This window comes from Lithobates pipiens, unplaced genomic scaffold (genome assembly GCF_037356315.1).
Source record: "Lithobates pipiens isolate NorthernLeopardFrog02 unplaced genomic scaffold, aLitPip1_a1.2 Scaffold_13, whole genome shotgun sequence".
NCBI lineage: Eukaryota > Metazoa > Chordata > Amphibia > Anura > Ranidae > Lithobates > Lithobates pipiens.
The window spans coordinates 396,169,679-396,195,642 of NW_027507718.1; the positions used below are offsets into that span (position 1 = coordinate 396,169,679).

A 25,964-nucleotide genomic window follows, 5' to 3' on the forward strand; every position below is an offset into this window, starting at 1 on the left:
ACCGTGGGATATGCTTTACTAGGGGAAGGCATGGATCTAAGTCCCTGCTTTGCAGGAACACAGGATCCATGGCTTCCTTACTGACAGAACAGCAATCTGCCTGTAACGAACAATCACAGGTGCCAGAGGACAGAGTCTGCGGTACCCACCTCTGGGCTACCACTGTGTATAATCCTAATCATATAATCACAGCGGGAGTAAGCCAGCAGTGCTGCGCATTCAGGCCCACTACCCAAAAGAGCCAGATCACGTACATACCCTGTTTCCCCTAAAATAAGACCTAGTGTGATTGTCGGTGATGGCTGCAATAAAAGCCCTACCCCCCAAATAAGCCCTAGTTAAAGTCCTTGTAGGTCTTCTTTTCAGGGTAGGGCTTATTTTTAAGCAAACAGGGTAGGGCTTATTTGGGTGGTAGGGCTTATATTGCAGCCAACACTGATAATCAGGCTAGGTCTTATTTTAGGGGAAACAGGGTATACGTGATCCAGCGCCGGGGTGCCTCACTGTAGCAGTAAAACTGCTATAGGGTGGACCTTAAGTGGTTAATGTCACTCAATTTAATGCTTCGGCCTTTTCACTTTAAAAACACAAACACCTCAGAAGCTGCACACAAGAAAAGAGAATATGCAACCTGACATTTTGAAGCAATTTAGCAAATCCAGAGTATTTATTAAATAGAGGGTAACTATCAGCCAATAAAGACTGTTACATGCATCAAATACTTTGTAAAGATTTTTCTACATCTTATTCTTCCAATTAGTAAAGGGAATACATGCCAACCAATTAGGGAATAAAGCTGCAGTGGGGCTAACCTCCACAGCTATGAGCAATCTGACCACACATCATGCTTAGTAAAATCTATACACCTGTGCATGGCCTTTCTAAAGTTAGAATGCTTAGTATTACTATGCACAGCAACAGCAAATTCTATGTGCCACAGTTTTAGTAAATCTCCCCCATAATGGCATATACTAAACTATAAAAATATAATTAAAAAAATATCTACTGGTCCTATTTATTGGACATTTTTTGCTTGTTAGTTTACATGGGAACACTTCCAAATCGGATAAAGAATGGACAAAGAGAAAGCAAATGTGAATAACTTATGAAAAGGAGGAGAACTAATTGTTTGGACTTTTAAAGGCACATAGATAAATGATCTAGAAATGATCTAAAAATAGTTAAATGTATTTAAACAAGTATATATAAAAACAATTACAAATAAAGAAACAGTGAAATTGGTATTAATACACCCTTGCAGAAAAAATAATACCATAAGGTAAGAGCAGTAACACAGTACACAACCAGATCCTCAGAAAATGGTCAAAATAAATTTAGAGGTGTAATCTCCAGGTAGAGGTATAAGTATTATGAAGATTTTGGGTCAGAGATGCGAGTACGGGTGTAAATAATTCAGTCATTAGCTCGACATGTTGCACGTCGGAAAACGCTTCTTCAGGAGCATTTGATTCAAATGGTTTTAAGCAGCAGAGATAGATAGAGCTGGATTGCTGATAAGCAATTGGATGCACTATATTTATAAATATCCAGGGAGGTAAGCCGTAGCCAAACAACCACTCTTGAGAGGTAATCTAGAGAGAGCGCTATTTAGCAACATCTGTGTGGTGAAAAAATCCAAGTTCTGTAGCAAACATATGATTGAACGTTCAGGGAAGCGGACATCTCAAACCAAGAGAGTGTAGCGTTGGCCAAGGCCGTAGTAGGAGTGCCAGCTCTATCTAACCCTGCTGCTTAAAACCATTTTAATCAAATGCTCCTGAAGAAGCGATTTCCGACACGCAACATGTCGAGCTAATGACTGAATTATTTACACCCGGACTCACATCTCTGACCCAATATCTTCATAATACTTATACCTCTACCCGGATCTGGTTGTGTATTGTGTTACTGCTATTACCTTATGGTGTCAGATTTGTAAAACAAGGGTGTACTAATAGCAATTTCACTGATTATTTGTGATTGTTTTTATACTTGTTTAAAAAAATGTAACCGTTTTTAGATCATTTATCTATGTGCCTTTAAAAGTCAAAACAATTAGTTCTCCTCCTTTTCATAAGTAATATCGGAACGTTGGCACATTAGTACCCTGTACATTCATAGTGTCACCCTTTGAAAGCACATTCTAAATCTAAACACTTTTCAAACGTGAATAACTAGTACCTGCAATATGCTGCCCAGCTGCTTGTGAAAGAACTTCACAAATTCTTTGCTCTCATCGTTTTGCTGAGTTAGAGTAAGGACCATTCTTCTGATGGAGGTCAGAAGGTGAGAAGAACAGACCTCCTCCATATGTTCCTGCAGAAACACAATAAGACACTGACTTACACAATGCTTTGCCCTTAAGCAAATTACATGTAATACCCATAAATACAAAAAGATGTGGCGGTACCATCCTTACCTGTTGTACTTTCTCTAGCAGCAGTCTTCCAAAATAAAAGTCACAGGTGCCTCACACACACACACACACACATATATATATACCTATATATATATATATATATATATACACACATACACACATACATATACATACACTTTCTCAAAGGCCAACTTGTTTCCATTTTTCAGACAGACTAAAACTTATTTAAAATTTTTATGAAGGTCTGTGTCACCACCCACTCTTTCTGTCCTGGTGATAGGATTTTTTAGAACCCCCCCCCCTCCCTCCAAAAAAACACTCAAAATAGAAAATAAAACTAAAAGTACCAAATACTTGAATACTGTGGTTGCAAAATTGGTCCACAGCAATCAAGGAGGATTTATCCCTGGTAGGTCCGCTAGAATGAACATCCGTAGACTATTCCACAATCTACAATAGCCTCATGACTGTTCCTCTACCCGAGCTATTGTATCTTTAGATACATGCAAGGCCTTTGACAGTTTAGAGTAGCCTTTAAAAAATATATTTTTTTTCGGGTTTTACAGCGTTTTGGCCCCCGAATTATTGCATGGATCAGGTTGTTTTTTTTCCCCCGCTGGCTCGTATATGAATCAACTCATGTAACTGGTACCTTTCCCGTTGCTAGGGGGACTAGGCAGGGGTGCCCGTTGTCGCCCCTCTTATTTGCCCTGACTATGAAGCCCCTTGCAGTCCGCATTCGTTGCTCCCCGTTAAAAGCTTCCCTATTGCCGATATGGAGGAGCTAGTTTTGCTATATGCGGACGACACCTTGGTGCATCTGGCCAACACTTGCAACTCTCTAAAGGTGCTGCTGTCTGAGATCAGTACATTTGGCGATTTCTCTGGATTCCGGGTGAGTCAGGACGTATCTAACCTCTTTCCTTTAGACCTCAATTCATCCAGGTTGTGTCCTCTTTTAGATACCTGGGGGTTATAGTGCAGTTGTCCTCCTATGTTACCGATAACTTGTTGCCCCCCTCCTAACCCAGTTACAAACGCAAACCAAGCAATGGATGGACTTAACCTTGGACCTCATGGGCAGGGCTAACGCTCTTAAAATGCTCTATTTACCTAAGCTATTGTATGTTTTATCCAAGTCTCCTTGCAAAATCCCCAAATACATCTTTTAATGAATTGATACCATCTGCACAGTGTTCCTATGGGTGGCACTTAAGACGTGAGTCTGTCAACTCATTTGGCAGGCTTGCCGTTTCTTAACTTCTATCTGTACTATTTGGCTTCCCAACTGGTCCACGTTCATGACTGGCCGTACCCGGCCACAGCCAATGCCTGTCCTACCACTGAGGGAGCTATTGCTTCCTCTTTTGAAACACTCCATAATATTGTAAATAGGGGCTGTGTACCGGCACAACCGGACACGTCCACGTTGGCTTCCTCCCTTTCCCTATTTCAATCGATCACCTCAAAAATTTCTAAGGGCTACTGATCGGCTTCCCTTAATAGCCATCTATGGTTTAATCCCAACTTGCAAGAACTGAACTCTCTGCCTGACCCATGACGTTGGTACACTAGAGGAATTAAATACCTATGCTATCTATATGATGCGCAAGGGTTTAAATTTTTCCTACAACTAAGCATTGACTTTGACTTGCCCGCTCCTACCTGTCCTATTATCAACTCAGTCATGTTATTTGGGCCCAGTTTGGTTCCCTAGATAACCCTATTGCCATAACTTCATTAGAGAAATTTCTATGACACCCTGACCCTATTAAACTTATTTCCACTTCCAATACTGCCCTGACCACTGACTGTAACCCTAGATTCCGAATAGCTCAGACCAAATGGACCTCTATGGACATTTCCTTTACGAAAGACGACTGGTCAGAATTCAGTGACACATACAAGTCCTTGGTGATATCCTCCAGGGATTGTATAATACACATTAAAATAGTTCACTTATCTCATCTTACCCCAGCCAGGTTATATAAAATGAGGTTAGCACCCACAGCTGCCTGTTTTAGAGGATGTGGTAAATCTGCAGACTTCCTACATTGTTTCTAGTCTTGGCCACTAGTCCAGGATTTTTTGGTGGAGATGGGCTCCTTCAACTCATCAGCAATGGGTCTTGCAAATATCTTGCACCCCAAGAACTGCCTTTTGGGCATCTTTGGCGATCTGCCCATATTGTCTCATGCTAAGAGTCTTCTTTGCATATTGTACTTTTATGCCAAGAAATCCATTTTGCTCTCCTAGAAAGGATCGCAGACACCTTTAAAATCAGTTTGGTTAAAACTGATTACTACCCCCCTACTGTTTTTAAGCTCACATTTTCATAAAATATGGGGAAGGTGGATTGCCAGCCCTCCTACCCTTCTTCCGCAGTAAATGAGTTGTTAAATACATTTGGTCATGCCCTGCAAAACATGAGTTAATATATGTGGCTGCCTTTTAACCTAGAACTTGCATAATGGTTATCACTTCATATTTGCATAGGCATAAGCTTATGCATATTTGCATAAGCCATATAAATTGATACCAGTTTACTATATATTTAAATCGTGAATAACCAAAATTTTTCATTTGTATGTTGATCTCTTTGAAAACTTGATGAAAATATCTTAAAAAAAATAAGTACTAAATACTTTTATTGCTGTCTTTGACTACAAGTGATTATATATTTTGCCGGAAAGATAAACGTTTTCATGTATTACAATGTTAGCCTTTAGTGCCACACTATGGTGTAATCTGGCATATTGGTAATGATTCTCACATCTATTTTTAATAAATGAAACCCCGCTCCTCCCCCCCCCCCCCCCCATGTTCCACCAACAGTGTACGCTTGGTATACATGAATGACGACATCTGAAAACATGTGAAGTTACCTGAACAACATGCACTACTAGTGGGACAACAGGTCTGCCGACACTAACCCAAGATCATCTTTGCATTTGTCTTTGCGTAGCAGCAAAACAAGGTTCAGATTACATTTGCTAGGAGGTTGTGTGAGCTGAAAAGTTTATCCATATCATCATTTCGATGGGTTCTACATTTAACTTTACATTTTCCCTAGATATCTTTCAGAAGTTTAAAATTTACTTGAGTATGTAATAGTTGGTGAAAATTGAATGCAGGACAATATTATATGTACCACGCTGTCACATGTTGTACCTGAACCATGCCTATGTTGTCAAAAAACTACCATTCTGGTCTTTAAATAGAGGACATTCTTTAAAGAGTGCATTTATGCTAAAGTAACAGTTTTCTTAAATGCTAAATTTGCACAGTAACTATTTTAAAATGCACAAGACAAAATAAAGAAATCAATCTTCATAGTACAATGAATCCGACATGCATGACATGCACACCTTTAGGAATGGGATGACTTCCTTCATAATTGCCTTGATCTGCCGGTCGAGCTGCTGAGTATCAATACGTGGACAGGGGACTACAGACCCATCATCACTGCACTGTTTACTGTGTTGTTCTTCATCATTGGAGCCTTCCCCAAATAAAATTAAAATAAATTACAAGTTTGCAGGAGACATCATACTTCAAAAAATGTTTGCACAGAGATGTTTCATTAGCATAATGGAGAAATTGTGTGAATATTTAGAATATGTAGTCCTTGCTACGATTTGAAATATGAGGTAGAAAACTCCTTTTGTTTTTCTTCAGAAAAAAAAAAGGTTATAACTGTTTGAGCAAATCAATGTAAATATGTAGGACTTAGGCCAGCCATAGACGGTTTGAATACTCTCCGGTTCAGCAGGAATGGGAAGAGATTCAGCGTGTGGGAAGGCTGAATGTACAAAGTTAAGCCATCAACTTAGGTACAACCAGCCTTCCGAATTTACTTCCAATTATCGCTAGCAGCTGCTATAGTTGGGGGAACACAATGTCTTGGCAGGAGGAATTCCTTTGTCAGCACTGTGTGTTGATGGGGGAATGGTACAAATTACTTTTCTGCAACCCGTTCTACATCCAAAGGAGGAAAAAATATGCTGTGCATGGACGCAGTTCAAAGGGGCTCAAGCAGCTGCTAGTTGATGCACTCATGTAGCGTTCAGCCTGTCCTGCAAACAGAAATAAGAGCACAGCAGTTTTTATGAAGACCCATTTTTGCATATATATGGGCAGGAGCAACATATCAAAATGAGGACCGCTGGTATGACCTACTTAAGGGATCAGGAATTGCATAGAGGAATTTGTAAAAAGTAACTTAAGATGAATTTACACTTAGTGATATAACATTCAGGGGCGTACGTACAGGGGTTGTCATAGCGACCTAGCCCCATATGGCCCCCCTGCATGCCTGAATAGGAGGATGGCAACACAGAGGAACCGATCCCTCCATGAAGCCGCTGTGGCCGTCCCTGGCCTCAAACAACACTGCCGGGTTTTCCCCTCCCACCGACTGTAGCATGGGATCTGCCAGGATCTCTCTTAAATAAAAATGATCCTGCACCTTTAAAGCATGTTATAGGACACAGCGCTTGTCTTGTGTCATTTGGCCCTCTGTAAGACCTAAAAAACCTGGCTGCCCTGTAAGTTTCTCCCCACCCCTCTGTAAACGGACCACAATGTATCATGGCTTCTGAGACCAGACACCATGGTCAGTTTACGTGCCTCTCTCATCAGCAGCCTGCTATCTGCTCCTGTGTCCTTCTCTCCCTCCCCTCTCTGTCTGTGTGAGCCGCCCCCCCCCCCTTCTGCTTCTCTCATAACTCTAACCTGTATACACCACCAGCACTGCCTCAAAACGCAGTATTCTCTGTGAATGATTTATAAATATAAATGCTGTAAATAACTCATTTAAGAGCCAAGATTGCTCTCACATGACCAGTCAGCTCTCTCCTCCAGACTGACACCAGCAGAGGAATCTCAGCCCAGCCCACTGCATCTCTCAGAGGAGAAAGCTGGACAATCATGTGACCGCAATCTCGGCTGTGAAATAAGGCATTCACAGCATTTATTTTTATAAATTACACACCGAGGGGGATACTACAAAAAGGAGCCAGTGCTGATGGTGTATACAGGTTAGAGTGGCTAAACAACCACTTCAATGAAGAGTCTGTGATCGATGCCGATCTCCGACTGTTATTTTTTATTAATTCATTCATAGCTGGGGCATAGTAAATGGTTTATGAATGAAAGGGAATCTCTGTACAGATCTATTCATGTTCATTCATTCTGTGCTGCAGAGAAAGGGACTGATGGATCTGTCCTGAGTCCCTTTCTGTCTCAAAAGTGGTACATTAGGGGTCTGTTTAGGGGGCTATTCTTGCACTGGGGCCTTGAAGGTTCTTAGTTGTGCTAATGTATTTCAACACAAAATGCTACTACTTAACCTTTCGAGGTCAAACCTTTCTCCTCCTAGCCCTTCCAATACATTTTTTTAAACAAATATTAGATCACTGACATTTTTATTAAAATGTATTAATTACAAAAATTTTACGTAAGCAGCTTGTCATCTCTCATGTTATTAGGTACAAGCTGTTTTTTGTTAATATTTGGGGTTTAGCGGTTACCTTCTATATTAGAAGCAGCATTGTTAAGCTTACTGGAGCATTCAGCATCTAAACTATTTTCAGCCTCAATTTTCATGCGCTCGTACTCCCTCATCCTGGCCAGTGCTTGATCTAAATGAATCACAGTGTTACCTGCAAACAAAGGCATAACACATGCTTGATATAAACATTTAAATGGGTTAACCATCATTTTGAAATATTCTCAGATTAAGCCAAAATCACAAATAGTTGGATGAACAAGTGTGCAAAATAAATGCAAGGCAAATATATACTGTCAGCTTGGTCAAAAACACTCCATCTGTTCCTGGTCAGTAGCAATTGCATTGGCAATAGATTACATATCCCATCAGAAAAGCACCACCATTCCCCTTTATTTGAAAGGCAGGAATGATTCCTCATGTGAAATGTGGTCAAAATTATAGACAGGAGGTAGATCCACATGTGGAAATCAAAACTGAAGCTGCAATACAGAGACTGCCGTAACAAAGACCATTCTTAATATATGGAAAGGATGGAAAACTACCAACTGAGCAAACCGATAACAAAGCTGCTTCTTTGTGTACATTGGTTGGAAAATTCTTTTTTTTTTTTAAGCTTGGGAACCCCTTTAAAGCGGAGGTCCACCCTAAAGTGGACCTTCCGCTCATTGGAATCCTTCCCACCTCCGGCGCCACAATTGGCACCTTTCAGGGGGGAGGGGGGTGCAGGTACCTGTACAGTACAGGTATCTGCACCCACTTCGGGCATAGCTATCTGCTGGGAAACACACAGATCCCAGAGGCAGCGCGACTCGCGCATGCGCAGTAGGGAACCGGGAAATGAAGCCGAAAGGCTCCACTTCCTGATTCCCATACCCAAGATGGCGGCGGTAGCACCCGAGAGATGATCGAGAGATCGGCTTCGGGGGCCGACATCGCGGGCGCGCTGGGCGGGTAAGTGTCCTTATTTTAAAAGTCAGCAGTTGCAGGCTTTTAAAAAAAAAAAAAAACGGCGGAACTCCCGGCGGACTCCCGCTTTAAGCCCACAAGTGAACAACAACATGAAATGTGCAACTACCTGACAGGATAAACAGGCATTCTAAAGAGCAAGTCTGTGAATGGTCCATACTCACCCAGGTCATCTGTCGCAAAAGGCTCAAAAAGGGAAGACGTTGACAAAGTGCTAATGTTATCTGCATCATTTTTCTCACCATCATTGCAAGCTTGGATGTTAGAGTTTTTTGCATACATTTCCTAAAATAAGCCAATATAAAACAAAAGTCACAATAAAGTACAAATTGTCATACATTGAAGATTACAGTGGTATTAAACCCAAAACCAAAAAATTATTATATATTGCCACTTGCTAATCCTTAGAAGTGGTGGTTACATTGGATTTTCTTTTTGTAGGCTCTCTTCCCTCTGTTTTCATCCTTGGATTAAAGGTTTTACATAAACGTATAAAAGATAATTGTAAGCACCCGTCAGTGTTAAATGGTTAAAATGCCAGTGTAAACCTTACAAGCCAATCAAAAAACACAGAAAGCATCTAGCTTCTTTGATTTTTTTTTTTTTTCTGACTGTTTCTTGCTCATGTATGGGCCTGATTGGCTCCTAAATTCTCCATTCTGCAGCTTTTGTACCTAGGATAGATTTCTATTTGATTTAAGGAAATTCTATGTAATCCCACACATGTATTTACCATCTTGTTACGAGAAAAAAAAAAATAGAATGTTGTTTATGTGGGTAATACTGTGGTGAAAGCTCAGGTCTACACCTAATTTCACAGCTGGGGTAATTACATACATCATCTGTTGTAGCTAGACTTTCACTTGGTGTAAGTTCAGAGTTTGATGCCATCCACCCTGCTGAATCCAGAGGCTTGGAGCAGTCAAGTTTCCTCTCTAAATTTTCAGTCACACGCCTGGTTACAATATCCTAGCAATAGGTATAGAAAAGGAATTAAGCAGCAATCATATAGAAGCCTAAACATGTCTCTATCAGTCGATAAAGGTTACCTGTAAAGCAAAAAGTGCCTTTTGTCTCAAGTAATCTGTGTTCAGAAGCTGCAGCTCATGGAAGAGCTCAATAAGAAAATGTGGACGGCATTCATTCTGCGAGATGAGCGTAGCTACTTCTGAGTAAATGGTGTCACGCAATGCTTCAAACATAGAGAAGTCACTACCAGCCTCTGGAAAATAATAAAATGGACAGCTTTACACAACAATAAAATCCTGGCCTGTAGTCATTTGAAGGAAATAGAACGTTTTTCTCAGTTATTAAACAAAGGGGGGCATAATTTATCAGCACAGCACAAAACTGGTCTATTAAAAATCAGCATCTTCTCTTACAAAAAAGAAAGTCCCTTCAACTTTCCTTCAAAAGAAGACCATGTTATGGCAAATTAGGCAACTAAAATAGATTAAGCCAGAATAGAGCAACTCCTTTTCATTTTTTCTAATCAAACAGGAGGTACGGCCAAACGAAGTCAGTCAATTTCCCACACAAATATTCATAAAAGGTCAACAGGATCTGCCAGGTCTGACTTAATGAATTCCCTTAACAAGGAACTTTACCTACCCTAACTTGATAAAAGAAAAAAAAAATAGCATTCTTTAGAAAGAAACATACATTCCACATTGATAATTATACTACCAAAATAAGTGTGCTCTGTAAAATTGCCTACAGCATCGCTTCCGTTTCTTCTAGTTAGAGGCTACCATTTTACTGAAATTCAGAACCCCAGCAGTAAATATTTAAACCCCTTTCACACTGGGGCGCTTTGCAGGTGCTACAGTGCTAAAAATAGCGCCTGCAAAGCACCCTGAAAGAGCCGCTTCTGTCTGTCCAATGTGAAAGCCTGATGGTTTTTACACTGGAGCGGTGCACTGGGAGGATACTAAAAAAAAAAAAAGTATTCGGAGCAGTATGTATACCGCTCCTCCACTGCTCCTGCCCATTGAAATCAATGGGCAGTGCGGCTATACCGCCGTCACTTTGCGGGTGGTTTTAACCCTTTCTCGGCCGCTCGTGTGGGGGATAAAAACTGGAAGTATAGGCACGCACTTATTTTTAATGTTGTACATAGCTATCCCTGGCAAAAGGGCCAGCATGAAGCGATCTAGCAGGACTTGATTTCCTGACTAAAATTTCACTTTAAAGCGGAGGTTCACACAAAAATGGAACCTCTGCTTTTTGGAAACCTCCCCCTCTCCGATGTCACATTTGGTACCTTTCAGGGGGGAGCAAATACCTGTATAATACAGGTATTTGCACCCACTTCCAGGAATAGACTCCCGCTGGAGTCACGCCCCCCCCCCCCACCCCGTCTCTTGGCAAACACACAGGTCCCAGGAGACAGCGGGGACCAGTTAGGACGCGCAGTAGAGAACTGGGAAGTGAAGCCGCAACGCTTCCCTTCCTGATTCCCTCACCGAAGAAGGTAGCGACAGCTGCCGTGAGCTGAGCAATTGATCAGCTTCGGCTGCTGACATTGCTGGACCCTGGGACAGGTAAGTGTCCATTTATTAAAAGTCAGCAGCTGCAGTATTTGTAGCTCCTGGCTCTTAATATATATATATTTTTTTTTAGATCGAACTCTTTAAGCTAAAGCTGGCCATAGATGGGTTCAATTTTTTCGTTCAACCAGCGGGTTGAAAGAAAATAATGAACCCAACTCTCCCATCCACACATTCGAGGTGGATGGGGAAATACTCCAGCTATGCCATTGTACTCCTACAGCAGACGGACTTTCCTGCTGTCAGAATAAAGGCGGTGAGTGAGAGGAAATTTTTCAGCAGGACTATTGTACAGACATTAATAGACTTCTTTACAACCATAGTGCCCATACATACAGTACTGTGCAAAGGTGTGAAGAAATGCTGTTAAGTGACAAAGCTTAGAAAAATAAATATTCTATATCTTCTTTGACTAGCATTCTATCCCCCATGACAGCAATCGTTGGACAAGCTGTATTTCCACTGGGCCCCGATCATCCATTTATGGGCCCCAAGAGGGCTTTTAGTAATATTTCATACACATTTATATTACATTCTAATTTTAGAATCCATCTCACTATACATCACCAGTGTGGATTATCATCAGCACACTTCATAGGGATTCTTCTGTGCGCCTGGCCTTCCCTCAGCTCCCAGACTTGACTTTTTTGGGGGCCTGCATTTAGTTTACACTCCATTGGCATGCGAGTATCCTTTTAATAATGCACTCTGTACTGCATTGATCAATCTATATATATTTTTCACAGATTTTGGTGCAAACTGCCCCTGAAGAGTGTTCGATACACAAAACGCACCAAAGTAACCATTTCTCTAATGAGGTCTTTTATACCAGTATAGTTTTATCCAGTTTTGTGATTATGTGCAACTTAGAATGGTCAACAAATATTGAAGGAACATTTGCATACATCAGCCAGGAAACTGCACATGGGATGTACTTTGACATTCCAACATGACAATGATCCAAAACATAAGGCCAAGTAGACCTGTCATTGGCTACAGAAGAATAAAGTGAAGGTTCTGGAGTGGCCATCTCAGTCTCCTGACCTCAATAACATTGAGCCACCCTGGGGAAATCTCAAACCTGCAGTTCATGTTCAGTTCAACACAAGAGTTTACAGGAACTGGAGGCTTTGTGCCAAGAGGAATGGGCAGCTTTACCATCTGAGAAGCTAAAGAGCCTCCTCCACAAATACCACAAAAGACTTCATTGATGTTAAAGGGGGCAATACACTGTATTACGAACTGGGGTATGTACATTTTTGATCAGGGCCATTTGGGTAGTTTCTGTTGCCATTATGATTTAAAAAGAGTAAACAACTGATCGATAATAAATGGCTTTGCCAAACACTAAACATTAGTGAAAAATGTTTTTGTGTTATTCATATTCTCTGAAAAATGGCCAATAAATCATAAATTCTGCCAGGGTATGTAAACTTATGAGCACAACGAAGTGCTGTATGGTTTTCATGAGCCCCAATGAATTGCACTTTAGGAAACACAGTGGGGCATGAAGACCTACTGCATCAGCATTCAGTCTTTGGTGTATGACTATATGCAGTGAACTCTATCAGCAATACTTTTGTTTTTGCTTACCTAGATACATACACATTGTATGATATTTTTAACAATTAGTACTTGTAAAAATATACAATTTATTAAAACAAGTGTTTGCTCCTTGTCTGCCCTGTACAGTTCAAAATCTATCCACCCTCTCTTCCCTATATAACTTTTGGGAATGGCCCGAGCTTCAAACCTTTTGGCAACCGAAATTCAATAAGTGAATATGTATATCAATCCTATGCAGAAAGAATGTGCAAGAAATATGCAAAAAAATTTCAGTGAGAATAATACCAATCATCAGTACTAATAAAAACACAGAGTGATGGTGGGGTGCCCACGTAACCACGTCCCTTAGTGCCAAAACGCGTAGGGAGGAGGAGCGACGTCCTGACGTCACCGTTTCACGTGATTGTCCCGGAAATATTGGGCGCTGTATATCGAGACCGGCCAGCTCGAATTTGATATGCGATCTGTATACTGACATATTGTAAGTGTGCAATTGGCTTTTTTATTTACTTCATTAAAGTGTTTTGGTTTTACACTATCGCGAGCCTTATATCTCTTTTATGGTCGCTGATGAGAGGAATTGTTTGGAAGCTGAGAGAAGTGCTTTGTTCCTGTATCCATCTGGGAATACCCTGGACTGGGGGAGTCAGTCACTCGTGTTTTATGGTTCTCTATAACAAAGAACCATACACTTCTGGTAAGCGGCAGTGTTATTTGTGGTGGAGGTGCACACTACTCACAATATTTTAGATGGTCTGTTATCACCTTATCACTGCGGAGTCATTATCTTTTTTTCTCTTTAACTAAGGACTTTTTTTATGGACGTTTTAAAATTACCTCTATCAAAAGGGTTTTTTCTCATTGTCTACAATTATGTTTCATTAGATTAATTTATTAAGATATATTAATTTTTTATGTGTATTTTTTTTAATACCTACACAGTTCAATAACCGTTTTCGCGGTCACATGACTAGTTAACCATCACTCTCAGTGTTTTTATTAGTACTGATGATTGGTATTTGTTATTCTCACTGAAATTTTTTTGCATATTTCTTGCACATTCTTTCTGCATAGGATTGATATACATATTCACTTATTGAATTTTGGTGACACTTCACTGGTATAATTTTGGTCACACAAAATATTTATTTTATTATTTTTTTTTAGCGCAACCCACTCTTTTTCTTATTTATTGTTGAATGTAGTATAACATTTGGGTTTGCTGCTCGTTTTTTTATTTATTTTATGATTGGATAAGCGCAGTTTTTCCCTTTTTTCTACTTTTGGCAACCGGTCCTTTGTCTCATTCTCAAATTTATGGACTTTTTCCTATGTAATGACACAGCTACAGCCATACTTAACCTTACTTTCCTATCGAGGAAGCGCTATCACAAATTTATTCTCAAACCCCTTCATAAAATCATGCAGGTATGCATACTGAGCAAGGGGAAACAGTTTGCCCTTACGGCGGCCCAATGGCTTGCAAGGGTTAATGATATTGAACAGTTGAAAAACAGAAAGAGGACCTGACTGCTGCTATTCGAGATAAATTGGAGTAACATAAGACCAGGTGGTTTTATTGGGACCTTTTCCACTTCTCAGATGAGTACTTCCAATATGCAGACCTTTAGTTCTGTGCCTGACACTATTATTGCGTGATATGCACTGACATTCATAACTCCTTGGGTGGAACGCTCCCTCCCATACAACCTCCCCCTCTTCCCTTTCCATCCCTGTACCACCCCCCCCCACCCCAAATCCCTCTTGGTATGCCCTGACCCTAGTTGGATGCCTTGCATCAGATTCCCCCCCAAGACAGGGTCGCTTTAATATAAAAGAGTAAAGTTCCTAAATGTTTGTTGTAAAGGCAGAAACCATGGGAAAAACGTATAACTAGCCAGTTTCCAGTTTGATAAATTCACCTCAATAGCCAAACAGCTTAAAGAGGAAGTAAACCCTGATGAGTTTACTTCCTCTTTGATTCCCTGCAAAGGTAAAGCATAATGGACTACTAGGCATCGCATAGTAGTCCATTATGTGTCACTTACCTGACACAGGAGCCAGCGAAGTCACCGCTGTCCCCTGTAGTCCGGAGCATCCATCTTCTCGGTGGGTCTCGCTGCTCCGCCGATGTCATTAGATGAAGCCGCGATGATGTCACTCCAGCGCATGCGAGCCGCCACTCGCGGCATATCACCGTTGACAGCGGCGCGCTCAGTGCGCCTGCGCGCCGCATGCGCCGCCTGTGTTTTGGCAAATATCTCTTAAACCGTGTAGGTTTAGGAGATATTTCTTGGGCCTACAGGTAAGCCTTAACCCAGGCTTACCTGTAGGTCAAAGTGGTTTGTAAGGGTTTACAACCACTTTAAGTACTCATATTATTGTGATTTTATCTAGCATGCGCAATGTGTTGCAATGCCTTGTCCACCAAAAAACATGAAGTCAGTTTTTCCATTTAAGTTTGCATGTGCTCACTACGAGTTTACAGCAGAATGATCTATAAACATAATTTACCTGAAGAAATGTCTGCAGCTTTACTGTCCCTTCTAAGTCTTTGCAAGTGCTCAGAAGTAATGGGTTTACCTGCACCAGTTTCCTCAGTCTGGGCATGCTTGCTGCTGCTCTCCTTAGGTTCAGTGATGCTGGAGGCACTGGCACTTTGAAGTTCTGTACAAAACGACAGATAGAGTGGACATATTGGTGCACATTGGTTTTAGTATGACTAGTCGCACAAAAAGGAAATAATTGAATGAGAAGAGGTTACAGTCAAAATAAACTTTTTTTTATTTTTTATTTTTTAAATACAACTGCTTTAAAAGGGTCAGTTCTTACAAAGCTGATATTTCAGTTTTTGGAAGATCATAAGGAGTTTAACCACCCGATAATGGTTGACAAAGACAGGGACACTCTTGGTGTGATCCCTGTACACATTTTGTGGCCATCATGAGCATGTTCCTCCCTGTTGAAATTTCTATTATGGATAATGCAGCAGGAGCAGCTGGAACCAGGCACATTAGTGGAAATACTCATTACTCCCAAGTGGACAGAAACAGGGACTGGAATTCTAGCCAGAAGACTGTTAAATAAGCAACTAAGGCACTCAAACCACCGTGCTTTAACCTATATCTCAAATATTACTGCACCTTTAAAAAAAAAAAAATAATAATAATAATCACATGACAATGACAAGTTAGATTTAAAAAAAAAAAAAAATTACCAAGATTCTTTAATCCTCTGTTTTTCTGATGAGAAATCTTTCGTTTCTTATTTTTGTTTTTTGGGGTTTTGTCTTTTGAAGCCAGGCTGGCCTGGGCTGATGCTTTTAAAGATTTGAAAGTTTTAGTAACTGTTGTTGGATCCACTGGATCAGGCATGCTGCTTAAACTGTCCATGGATTCTTCATCAAACTGCTTCACTCTGCACGCTGCTTCTGAATGCCTGAAAGAGCATCCTGATACCGAACGAGGAGCATCCATACTGGAGGGCTTCTTCTCTTCATCCTTACTTTGGCTTTCTGACTGGATACCCCTATTACGTTCCCCCTCAGCTACTTTAGAAGCAGTGCTAGAAGTGAAATTTCAGTGGCAGTGTCAGCTCCCCATTAAATCACTCAAAACATGTAAAATTAATCAATCACAGATGCATGATATATACTGATACACATTGATGTACATATAGGAAAATATCCTCCAGTATTTTAACATTACACAAGATCTACACCACTCCTCTGCCACCCCACTCCCTTTTACCTTTAAGCAGTGCCAGAAGCACTAAAATATTTTCTTTTGTGGCAAAACCTACTAGAAATTTAAAGGATAATCTCACCTTTTTAAAAAAAAAAACAAAAAAAAAAAAACGTATAAAATGTATATCTTTTTGCAGGTTTTTGCAGCCGGGAAAGCATTGTACATATAACATATTCCAAAAAGGTGAACTGATCCTTTAGGTCGGGTTCACACTGCTCCGACAAGGAAGTCTGACTACCACCAATCCAACTTTGCCCTTGGACTTCACGTCCGACTTCCATGCGATTTCAATGAATGGGATCAGACTAGGGACTGAGCACACAAAGGTGCCCCCAGGGAAAGAGGCTTTTCCAGCAGGCACCCGATGAACAGGAGCCAGGAGCACCAGCGGGGGACCCCAGAAGTGGAGGATCAGCGCTGCTTTGTGAAAAACCATTGCACAGAGCAGCTAAGTATAGGCATGGTTGTTATTTTTATAAATTTTAACTGTGCTCTTTGCCTTCAGCAGAGACCATGTAACCTGCCATGGTATCTCAGATGCATGTTTTCTCCAGCACAGTCAGAAACTCAGGGGTTCTGCAATTGTTTGAAACAGTAAAACAGTGCAGCTTATATTTGATGTCAAGTTTACTTTAAGACCTCCCACATTAAAGAAAATAAATGCGGCATCTACCTAACAGACTAAGGGCCGGTTCACACTGCAGGCGAGGCGACTCCGACTTGCCTCGCCGCGACCTGCAGCGGCCTCGGCGGCGACTTGCAAATGACTTCTGTATAGAAGTCAATGCAAGTCGCCCCGAGGTCGCCCGAAAGTAGTACAGGAACCTTTTTTCTGAGTCGGAGCGACTCGAGTCGCTCCTCTCAGAACGGTTCCATTGTACAGAACGGGGGCGACTTGCGGGAGCGAGGCGAGGCGAGTCGTGTCGCCTCGCATCGCCCGCTGTGTGAACCGGCCCTAAAGCAGCTCATAGACTATTTAATTTTCTCTCCCTTCACCACGGGTGTCTCCTGCAGGGCTATTGTTTTCTTCCAGCAGAACACAATTACCGCTAGTGGCTATAGTTGCTGGCAGTAATCGCATGGAAAAAAATCTGACAGGCTGGTTGTATTCAAGTCAATTAATGGATCAACTTGGGTACAATCAGCCTGTTCATAGATGGATCGAATCTCGGTTGGCCCCTGTTGAAGCGGCCAAATTTCGATCAATGTACTGTATGGCTGGCTTAAAGCCCCTTGCACACAAGCCTGTCCAGCTGCAGTAAGTTCCTCCTTTTAGAGCTCAGAGGAGGAAGAGGTACTGTGTCAAGGCCAGTGCAGACAGCCTGTCAGTCGCTTTTCCAGACCTTCAATCCTGAATGTACAGAGCCCTGAACAACTGTACCACTTAGTACAGGATTGAGGCCTGTCCAGCTACTGCCTGCCACCGACCTTAAAAGCCTGCCTGCAGCGGGGCTGGATGCTGCAGCTGTCCCTTACAAGTACACCAAAAGTCTGGGAAGAACACAATGCAGATAGACAGCCCAATGTGCACAGGTTCTAAAGCTGGCCATACATTATACAATTATAAAATATAAAACAAAAATTTAGAAAAAACATCTATGTTTTTTACTTTGTGCTATAAAAAATTTCCCCCAAAAATTTAGGCCAAAATGTATTCTGCTACATGTCTTTGGTACTTTGGTAAAATAAAAATCCCAATAAGTGTATATTAATTGGTTTCTGCGAAAGTTATAACTTCTACAAACTACGGTATAAATACTGAAATTTACACAAATAGACACGATACTGTAATGATGCGATAACCGAAAACAGTGGGGACTGCGATAGGGTGGTAGCCAATCTGGCACTAACAGACACTGGCTAGGAGTGTCACTAACTGGCACCGACATCACTAGTGACACCAAGAGTGATCAGTGATAATACTGTACACATACACTCTACTGGCAGGGAAAGGGTTAAAATCCAGGGGACAATCAAGTGCTTAACTGTGTGTAATGTATGCTGCTTTTACTTGCTGATTTGGCTTTTTTCTCCCTACTTTTTAGGGATTAGAAACAGCCAGATCTGCGTTTCATAGGCACAGAGTTGTATGTTTTTGTAAACACAGAACTGTGTGCGTGAACACAGCCAATCAACAGGTTTCAGAAAAAAACATAGGCTGAAATCTTCTGGCAAACTAATGCTGTGTCCAAGAAGGTGGCCGTCGTGTATATGTACATGACTGTGCCTGTACCGGCTGCCCGCTAGCAGTACTTTTACGTTGAGAGTTCAGCAGGTGGTTAAAGAAACTAGTCATAGGTGACTAATTTATAAATCAAAACTTAGTTGCCTAAAAATGGACATGGGCGGGCGAATGGGTGTAAATGGAGGATGCCCAACTACATCAGTTTATGACCACAAAAAGGGAAAATAACTCAAACCTTTTCTGTTTTCCTCTGTGGAGATAAAATGACTGATGTAAATGGACATGTATTAGTTTGAATCCGCCTGCCCACAGACATACATTGTGGTTCAGTCTGAAGCGGTTTAAAAAATTGACAGATGGATCCAAATTGAATTCCCATCTAAAAAGGGACTTAACTCTGATAGTTAAAAGTATGGTCAAAGATTATTTTGCCCAAACGTCTCTACTGGGTCACAGGAGTGCATTTACTTTTGATCTCCTTTGACCCAGAAATCAATTAATAGTGGGCTAAAGGGGTTGTTAAAGGTTAAAGTGGTCCCCGAACATCCTCTTCTGGGGTCCCTCAGCGGCTGTCTCGGCTCCTCCCCGCAAGAGCTAACCCCCCCCCCCTCTCCCAAGGAGGAGAGAGGGGAGTGCTCTCCCAAGGGGGTCAGCTCACGGGCGCGTTCCTGTGTGATGCACTCGGTGGCCATAGCCGCCGAGTCAAACACTCGGCCCGCCCCCGCCATTGATTTGATTGAGAGCAGTGGGAGCCAATGGCTGCGCTGTTATCAATCATCCAATGAAGAACCCACAAGAGCTGGGGGGAAAGCAATGTGGGATCGCGCCCACGGAGATTTGGGGCTCAGGTAAGTAAAACAGGGGCTCAGGGAGGCCAGAGAGTGAAAGGTGTTTTTTCACCTTAATACAAAGGATGCATTAAGGTGAAAAAACATGAAGCTTTAGAACCCCTTTAAAGCCCACAGTCAGCTGACATCTCAGAGCCAATTCAGGCTCTGAAAGGATCTAGGTCATATTGTTCAGAATCCATCTAGCTGCCAGGTTGACAGTTGACGCTGGTTCTCGGGGCTAAGTTGCTCAAGCCCCCTCTCCAGCCAAGCACTCCAGTCGGCACTGGAGGAGCAGAGCAAAGAATGCTGGCTGGCCGTCTCTGCTCAGAACAGACCGAGACTGAGCGATCATTTGAGTTCGATGGCTTAGAACCAGTGGAAGACAGCTGCAGCAAAGAGGGGAGTATGTTTGTTATTTTTTTGAAAAACCCCAAACTTCCCCTTTAATTGATCACGGTAAAAATACATGTATTTAAAAAAACTGAAATTGAGATGCAATATTCATCTTGTATCTGAAAGAATCTTATATATGGCAGCAGATTCAATAAAACTTAGCACAGCTGGTACTAATGAATACTTTTTTTTTCTATTTTGAATAAAAATACTGGATCATGAACACAAGAGACACATGTCCGCTTTTGTGAATGTAACATTTATCAAAAACTCATGAGAAGTAAAGAAACTCCATTAAATAAAAAGAAAAAAATATAACACAAAAGCTGGAAAGCATAAGTGACTGCACCTACTATTACCATTATTCTTAGCCACTGTGAGGCTTCATTAATCACCTGGTAGTTCTGGGGCACATGTGACACTACCCCCCCCCCTCCCCCAATAACCACAATTTAGCCTAATGCAAATACTTGATAGGCATAAAAGATTTGTCTTGATATAGGTTTTTCACACAGCAGATTAGGATGGTGGGAGAACTACAAAGATGGCAAGTGAAGTCAGCTAATGGAACAAACTGCAAAATTTACCTGCTAGATAGATTTTTTTTTAACACAAATACAAAGGTGCTTTAAATCAAATCTAGGGCAAATTACACAATGCCTAAAAAAATTAAATACTTTTTTGAAAGATATGTTCATTTCATCTTGAGTACCTCTGTCTGTCCCCTGCAGTTGATGAATTACTTTCAAATGGCTTTGGAAAAGCCATGTACTCGGTTTTCCCTGAAGTGTTTGGATCTTGAGATTGAAGGGGCACATCAGTATGAGAGTTAGAAGGCCGAGTGAAGTCCCCAATTCCAGACTGAAAGACTGGATTAAAGTTCATACCTGTATCAAAACAAAAACACAAGCAAGTTCTCAGAGAAAAGTATGCAAGAGACGCAACTTAAAGTTTGGTATACAAATAAAAAGAAAAATTGTCTTTGCTGTAAAAAAAAACTATTTAGGGAGGCATAAAGAGTATAGGCCTCCCTTCCAGGAAACACTAAAATAAATTAAAAGTTGCAATCCTTTCCCATAACCCTCAGGGCTCCTGTAATTTGAATTTAACACTAGGACATATGACACAACATTAAGTGTATTTAAACCCTAGAGAAAACATGTATCGCAGCTCAACAGTCCTTAAATGTGGTGGCTGCATTTGTTTTCAATTTCAGGCATTTTTCCACCTGATGATGCTGCCAGTAATACACTTCCTGTCCTTTGGTAACAATGTTAACTCAGCTTACCTATGGAAGAATGGCATTCTAACCCTGAGCAACAAGTGTGTTTCAAATGCATAACATAGGAAGAGGCGTTTTATACTTCACAGTGAGAACAGGGAAGAATACTGCCACATCACTGTGCAACAAAAGCAGAACACACCAGAAAGTTACCAACTCAAAAAAATTGTGTGTAGAGGAACCCCCTCTTGGAAAGCCTCTTACCAGATGGATACATTTATCTGAGATGTCGTGAATGACTAAATGCGTCAGAGCAGCCATACAAACGTAGTGACATCAGCAGGCACAGGGAACACTGCTGATATCCCCGCTGATGATACCGTTGAGAGTGGTAGGAGACGTCTTCTGTTCTATGAGCAAGACGCTGACTTTGTAAGTGAACACTGCTTTTAACACATTCTTTATCTTGTAAGTGCACATCTTAAAAGGGGAGGTTGTTTTAAAAAGGGCATTAAAGTTATTTTTTTTAACGAGATTACGCTATATCCTATCCTTCCTTTTTTTGATTAACTGACTGTTCGGAGCAGGTGCTTTGGATTAAGGAGAGAAGATTTCTGTGGAGACAGTCAATTTGTGTGGGATAGACATGCAAAAGATAAAAGTATCCATCTGGTAAGAGGCTAAGAGGGGGTTCCTCTACACCCCCCCCCCCCGCCTTGCTGTTATGTGCACGTGTGAAGGTGTCATCTTTTGGTGTCAGTAAAAACCTCATCTCAAGTGTGCTTTATGGACTGATGTTTACTGCAGTTTATAACAATATCCATTAACACTGTGCACAGACTATTTTGAAGGGATGTGTGTTAAATATGATTATTCACGCTGTGTGAAGGATCCTATGTCGATAAGGATTCCTGTGTTGAAATGTACTTTTGAACTGTTTTTTATATTAAAACATAAATATGTTTATTATAGGTAGCAGCTGTAACCATTAATTTGGCGTTTTTTTATATATGTATTTTCAAAAAAATAAAATAAATACATACATATACATATATATATATATACTCTTTACAAAACCTAGATTAACATGTAAGATGCCTAATAGTATAATAATAAAAAAAAAAAAAAAAAAAAAAAAAAAAAAAACACGATCTGCATCAAACAATAGCACAATGCTTAATCTTTAATTAAAAAGCATCACTCATAAAACGTGCATGTCAAGGCTAGAAAAGGGGGAAAATAAAAAACAAAAACATATTTAGTACATATCTGCAATATATGTGTCAATTTCCTGCACAAAGTTTTATCTTTTTAAAACAATGCCAGTACATATGATGCATAATGGACATTAATTGGGACTTTTAACGAAGCTATGGTCTGGTAAGGTTATGTGTTTTCATCCCACGGGACTTTAAATGAAACCATGGCCTGTCCCAATGTCCCCCTTGTTCCCCCTTTTTTTCGACTGCCAGTACATAAAAAGTACTATCGCTTTGACACACCACTTTACAGCCACCCAAATCACTTACACAAGAGCGATTAGAGTGGTTATAAGCTGAAGAGGGACACACATTCCCAGCTATAACAGCAGCCAGAAGTGTGTGTGTGTAAATGTCACAACTGACTTAAATCTGTGGCAGCAAACCATAGCAATTATATATATAATAAAATGGTCCACATAAGGTATATACTTTATCCTTAAATTTGCGTATTGACTTATTTAGCGTCAATGATAGCTTGCAATATTTTATCAAAGGTTAGGAGGTCCAACCTTTTACAAAAATAAATGCTAACATTTTTCCTTTTTTTTCCCTTTTGAAAATCAGCCGGCAAAGCATTGTGATCAATTGAGAACAGGTGCAATGCCAAGCTCCTGCAGATCCTTCAATCTAGGTCCATGTTCATGTTGAGGTCTATTGCTGAATTAGAAGCTGACTGCACAATATACAATTTAGGCTTCATGTACATGGGATGTTTCTCAATCTCTCCTAAACACTGGATCTTCACAGCTAGTAATCCACATTTAAAAACGTGTTTTTAGCAGCGTTTAGCCACATTTGCGTTCAGAAGCATTTACTAAAGAACCTTTAGAAAACCCTCCCAAAATTATTAGAAAGCACTAAAAACAAGCATTTAGTAACAATTTCAGCCATTCTGTGAGAGGACAGTGTGAACAGCAGTTGAGAAAGCACTGTACTTGTAGCTAGCTGTTATTTTTTGGTTGGTTTGTTAATATGGATCCCATGATCAGCATGTGTGAGGAAATGCTCCTGATGTTGCTTTTGCTGAGGCTCCAAAGATGTAGAAAACTGCTTGAGAGGACCAGAGTTTGTCGCTACTGGACACATCCATTGATAGCTCAACGCATGTCCACAGGATACTTTCTAATATTTATGTTCAGCTGCGTAATTACACAGAGAATTTTACATGCATGTCAACTGCCACCTTTGATGTTCTCTTGGAAAAGTTAGACCCCCACCTAGTTTGCATGGACACCAACATAAGGAAAAGCGTTCCACCAGAGGAACGTCTGTTGGTGACTCAACTTCAGCGTCAAGAAATGCAAGTCATGTATTTACAGCATAATTGGCTGATGAAGGGAATATCACATGGTATATCAAGCTTGCAGGTAGTGATAATTAAATTTTTGGTGTTTTTAGCGTTTTCCAGGTTCAAAAGTAATAAATAAAATGCTTCTCTTTAAAAATGCTTCTAGACGAAAACACGTGTAGCCACGTTTAGCGATTGAAATGCCTCTAAACTCGTCTTCTGAACGCATTTTTTTGGGTTCTAAAAAAAAAAAAAAGCCTCTCAACTAAACTGCCTAGAAACTACTATAAACAACCTGTGTACATGTACTGATAAGATAACAGAGGAGAAATCAGGAGCAGTTGAAAAAAAATGCCCAACTGCTCCTAAACGTCCGTTTACCAGCAGCAGTGTACATGAGGCTCTACGGTTACAATTTCCTTTAGATTTATCAAACTATATGAGGTCAAACCTAAACACTTTCAAATTGTATGCAATCAGGCAGGCACTTGTGTTATGGATTGTTCAATACTTTGATTAAATGACTATTTTCTATTATGTCAAGATATATGCTGAATCTCCTTACTCAAAATGCTTCACCTAGAGACCCCCCTCCCATCGGAGTGAGTCCAGGAGTCCACAAGCCATCAGCAGAAAACCTAGATGAAACTGGCCAGGACCCCTTAGATAAGGGTCCTCCAATTTCTGCTTGACAGCACAGAAGACACCTGAGATGATGCTTTGCAAACAATGAGTCATCTCTTACTATAAAACGGGGCTAATATGCCCAGAGCAATAAAAGAAGCTTTTCACTGAACAGTGTGTGTCAGCATACTCCTTCTAAACATGCATGCATGGACATTTGAATTAGACCAGGTGCAGATAACTCGGCCAGACATTTGTCTGGGATCCAAAACACTTGCACTACATAGTCGAAGATCAATCTAAAGGAAATTGAGCAATAAAAATTGCAGAATAATGAATTTTTCCTGGGCAGTTTTCAGAATAGGGCATACGCACCTTAGGTGAAGGGAAGGCTGGTGAACAGACATTTAAAAACTGGTCACCAAACCAAAGGCCTGAAGCATCAGAGTAGTCCTTTGGACATTTTCAGAAAGTTAAAGGAAAGATGGGTCCTCTCTGGGAAAAGAGATGGTTCAAGGCAGGCTGTAAATCTGACTTTAAGAAGATTTTGGTTGGTTTGAGAAAAATGATGAGGGAGTAGACATTTAAACTCTATTTTGTACCCCTTTGAAATTACAGATCTGGGATGTCTGTGATCCAGGGAAAGGAAAACTAACAGATGATGACCCAATCTTAGAAATTAGGGTGCCCCTTCATTGTGTTTTGTGAGATTTGACTTTTTGAGGAGGTAGAAGCACGGTCCTACTGGCTATAACCCCTCACTCTGCTTCTAGCAGCTCAGTTCGTTAAAAAGCAGTACAAACATAAATGGGAGGGGTGGGTGCTGTGTCCGTCAAACTTCAGAGAAAGGATTTTAAAGCGAGTACAAAAATCCTATTTTCTCTTTCGTTCATTGACGGACACAGCACCTTTAATCTTGACCTTAGAGACGTCCCCAAGCAGTGTCAAAAAAATGAGGGGTGGGAAAAGAAAGAAAATAAACTCCACCCATAACAAAAAGAACTCCTCTACAGAGGAGTTGCAACCTTAAACGGCTGCCTGCAAAACCTTGCGGCCGAAGCACGCATCCGAAGATACGCTCACTTCAATCTTGTAAAATATAAAGAAAGTGTGAACGGATGACCAGGTCGCCGCCTTAAACACCTGAGAAACACAGACGCTTGATGTCGGAAAGCCCAAGAGGCACCAAATACCCTGGTATAATGTGCCGTGACAGGAAAGGGGGCGCCCGCCCCCTTATGGCAAAAGCCTAAACCACGATCTGTCAGATCCACGAGAAATTGTGGCCGACGAGACCGCCTAGCCCTTCTTTGGACCAGCAACAGATACAAATGAGTCTGACCTCCGGAAAGGAGCTGTAGCAGACAGATACACCTGCAGACTCCGTCCAGAGAATGTAAAGCAACCTCTTTGGGATGTGATGGCCAAGGACATAAGGACG

At 41.0% G+C, this 25,964-nt stretch overlaps 1 protein-coding gene across 9 annotated transcripts in view; it reads right to left on the reverse strand.

The window, feature by feature from the left end:
* PCM1 (pericentriolar material 1) overlaps positions 1 to 25,964 on the reverse strand; it is a 223,456-nt gene that overhangs the window by 53,232 nt on the left and 144,260 nt on the right. For 7 of the 9 annotated variants that reach the window (XM_077477374.1, XM_077477375.1, XM_077477381.1 and 4 more), the window contains 9 exons: positions 20,840 to 21,014; positions 16,191 to 16,537; positions 15,488 to 15,640; positions 9,908 to 10,080; positions 9,696 to 9,827; positions 9,023 to 9,143; positions 7,912 to 8,043; positions 5,749 to 5,882; positions 2,182 to 2,316 (listed from right to left, as the gene is read on the reverse strand). In XM_077477374.1, coding sequence (XP_077333500.1) covers positions 2,182 to 2,316; positions 5,749 to 5,882; positions 7,912 to 8,043; positions 9,023 to 9,143; positions 9,696 to 9,827; positions 9,908 to 10,080; positions 15,488 to 15,640; positions 16,191 to 16,537; positions 20,840 to 21,014 — 1,502 coding nt within the window. The remainder of the gene's footprint in view (positions 1 to 2,181; positions 2,317 to 5,748; positions 5,883 to 7,911; positions 8,044 to 9,022; positions 9,144 to 9,695; positions 9,828 to 9,907; positions 10,081 to 15,487; positions 15,641 to 16,190; positions 16,538 to 20,839; positions 21,015 to 25,964) is intronic. The other 2 variants (XM_077477379.1, XM_077477378.1) reach the window with 2 other exon arrangements.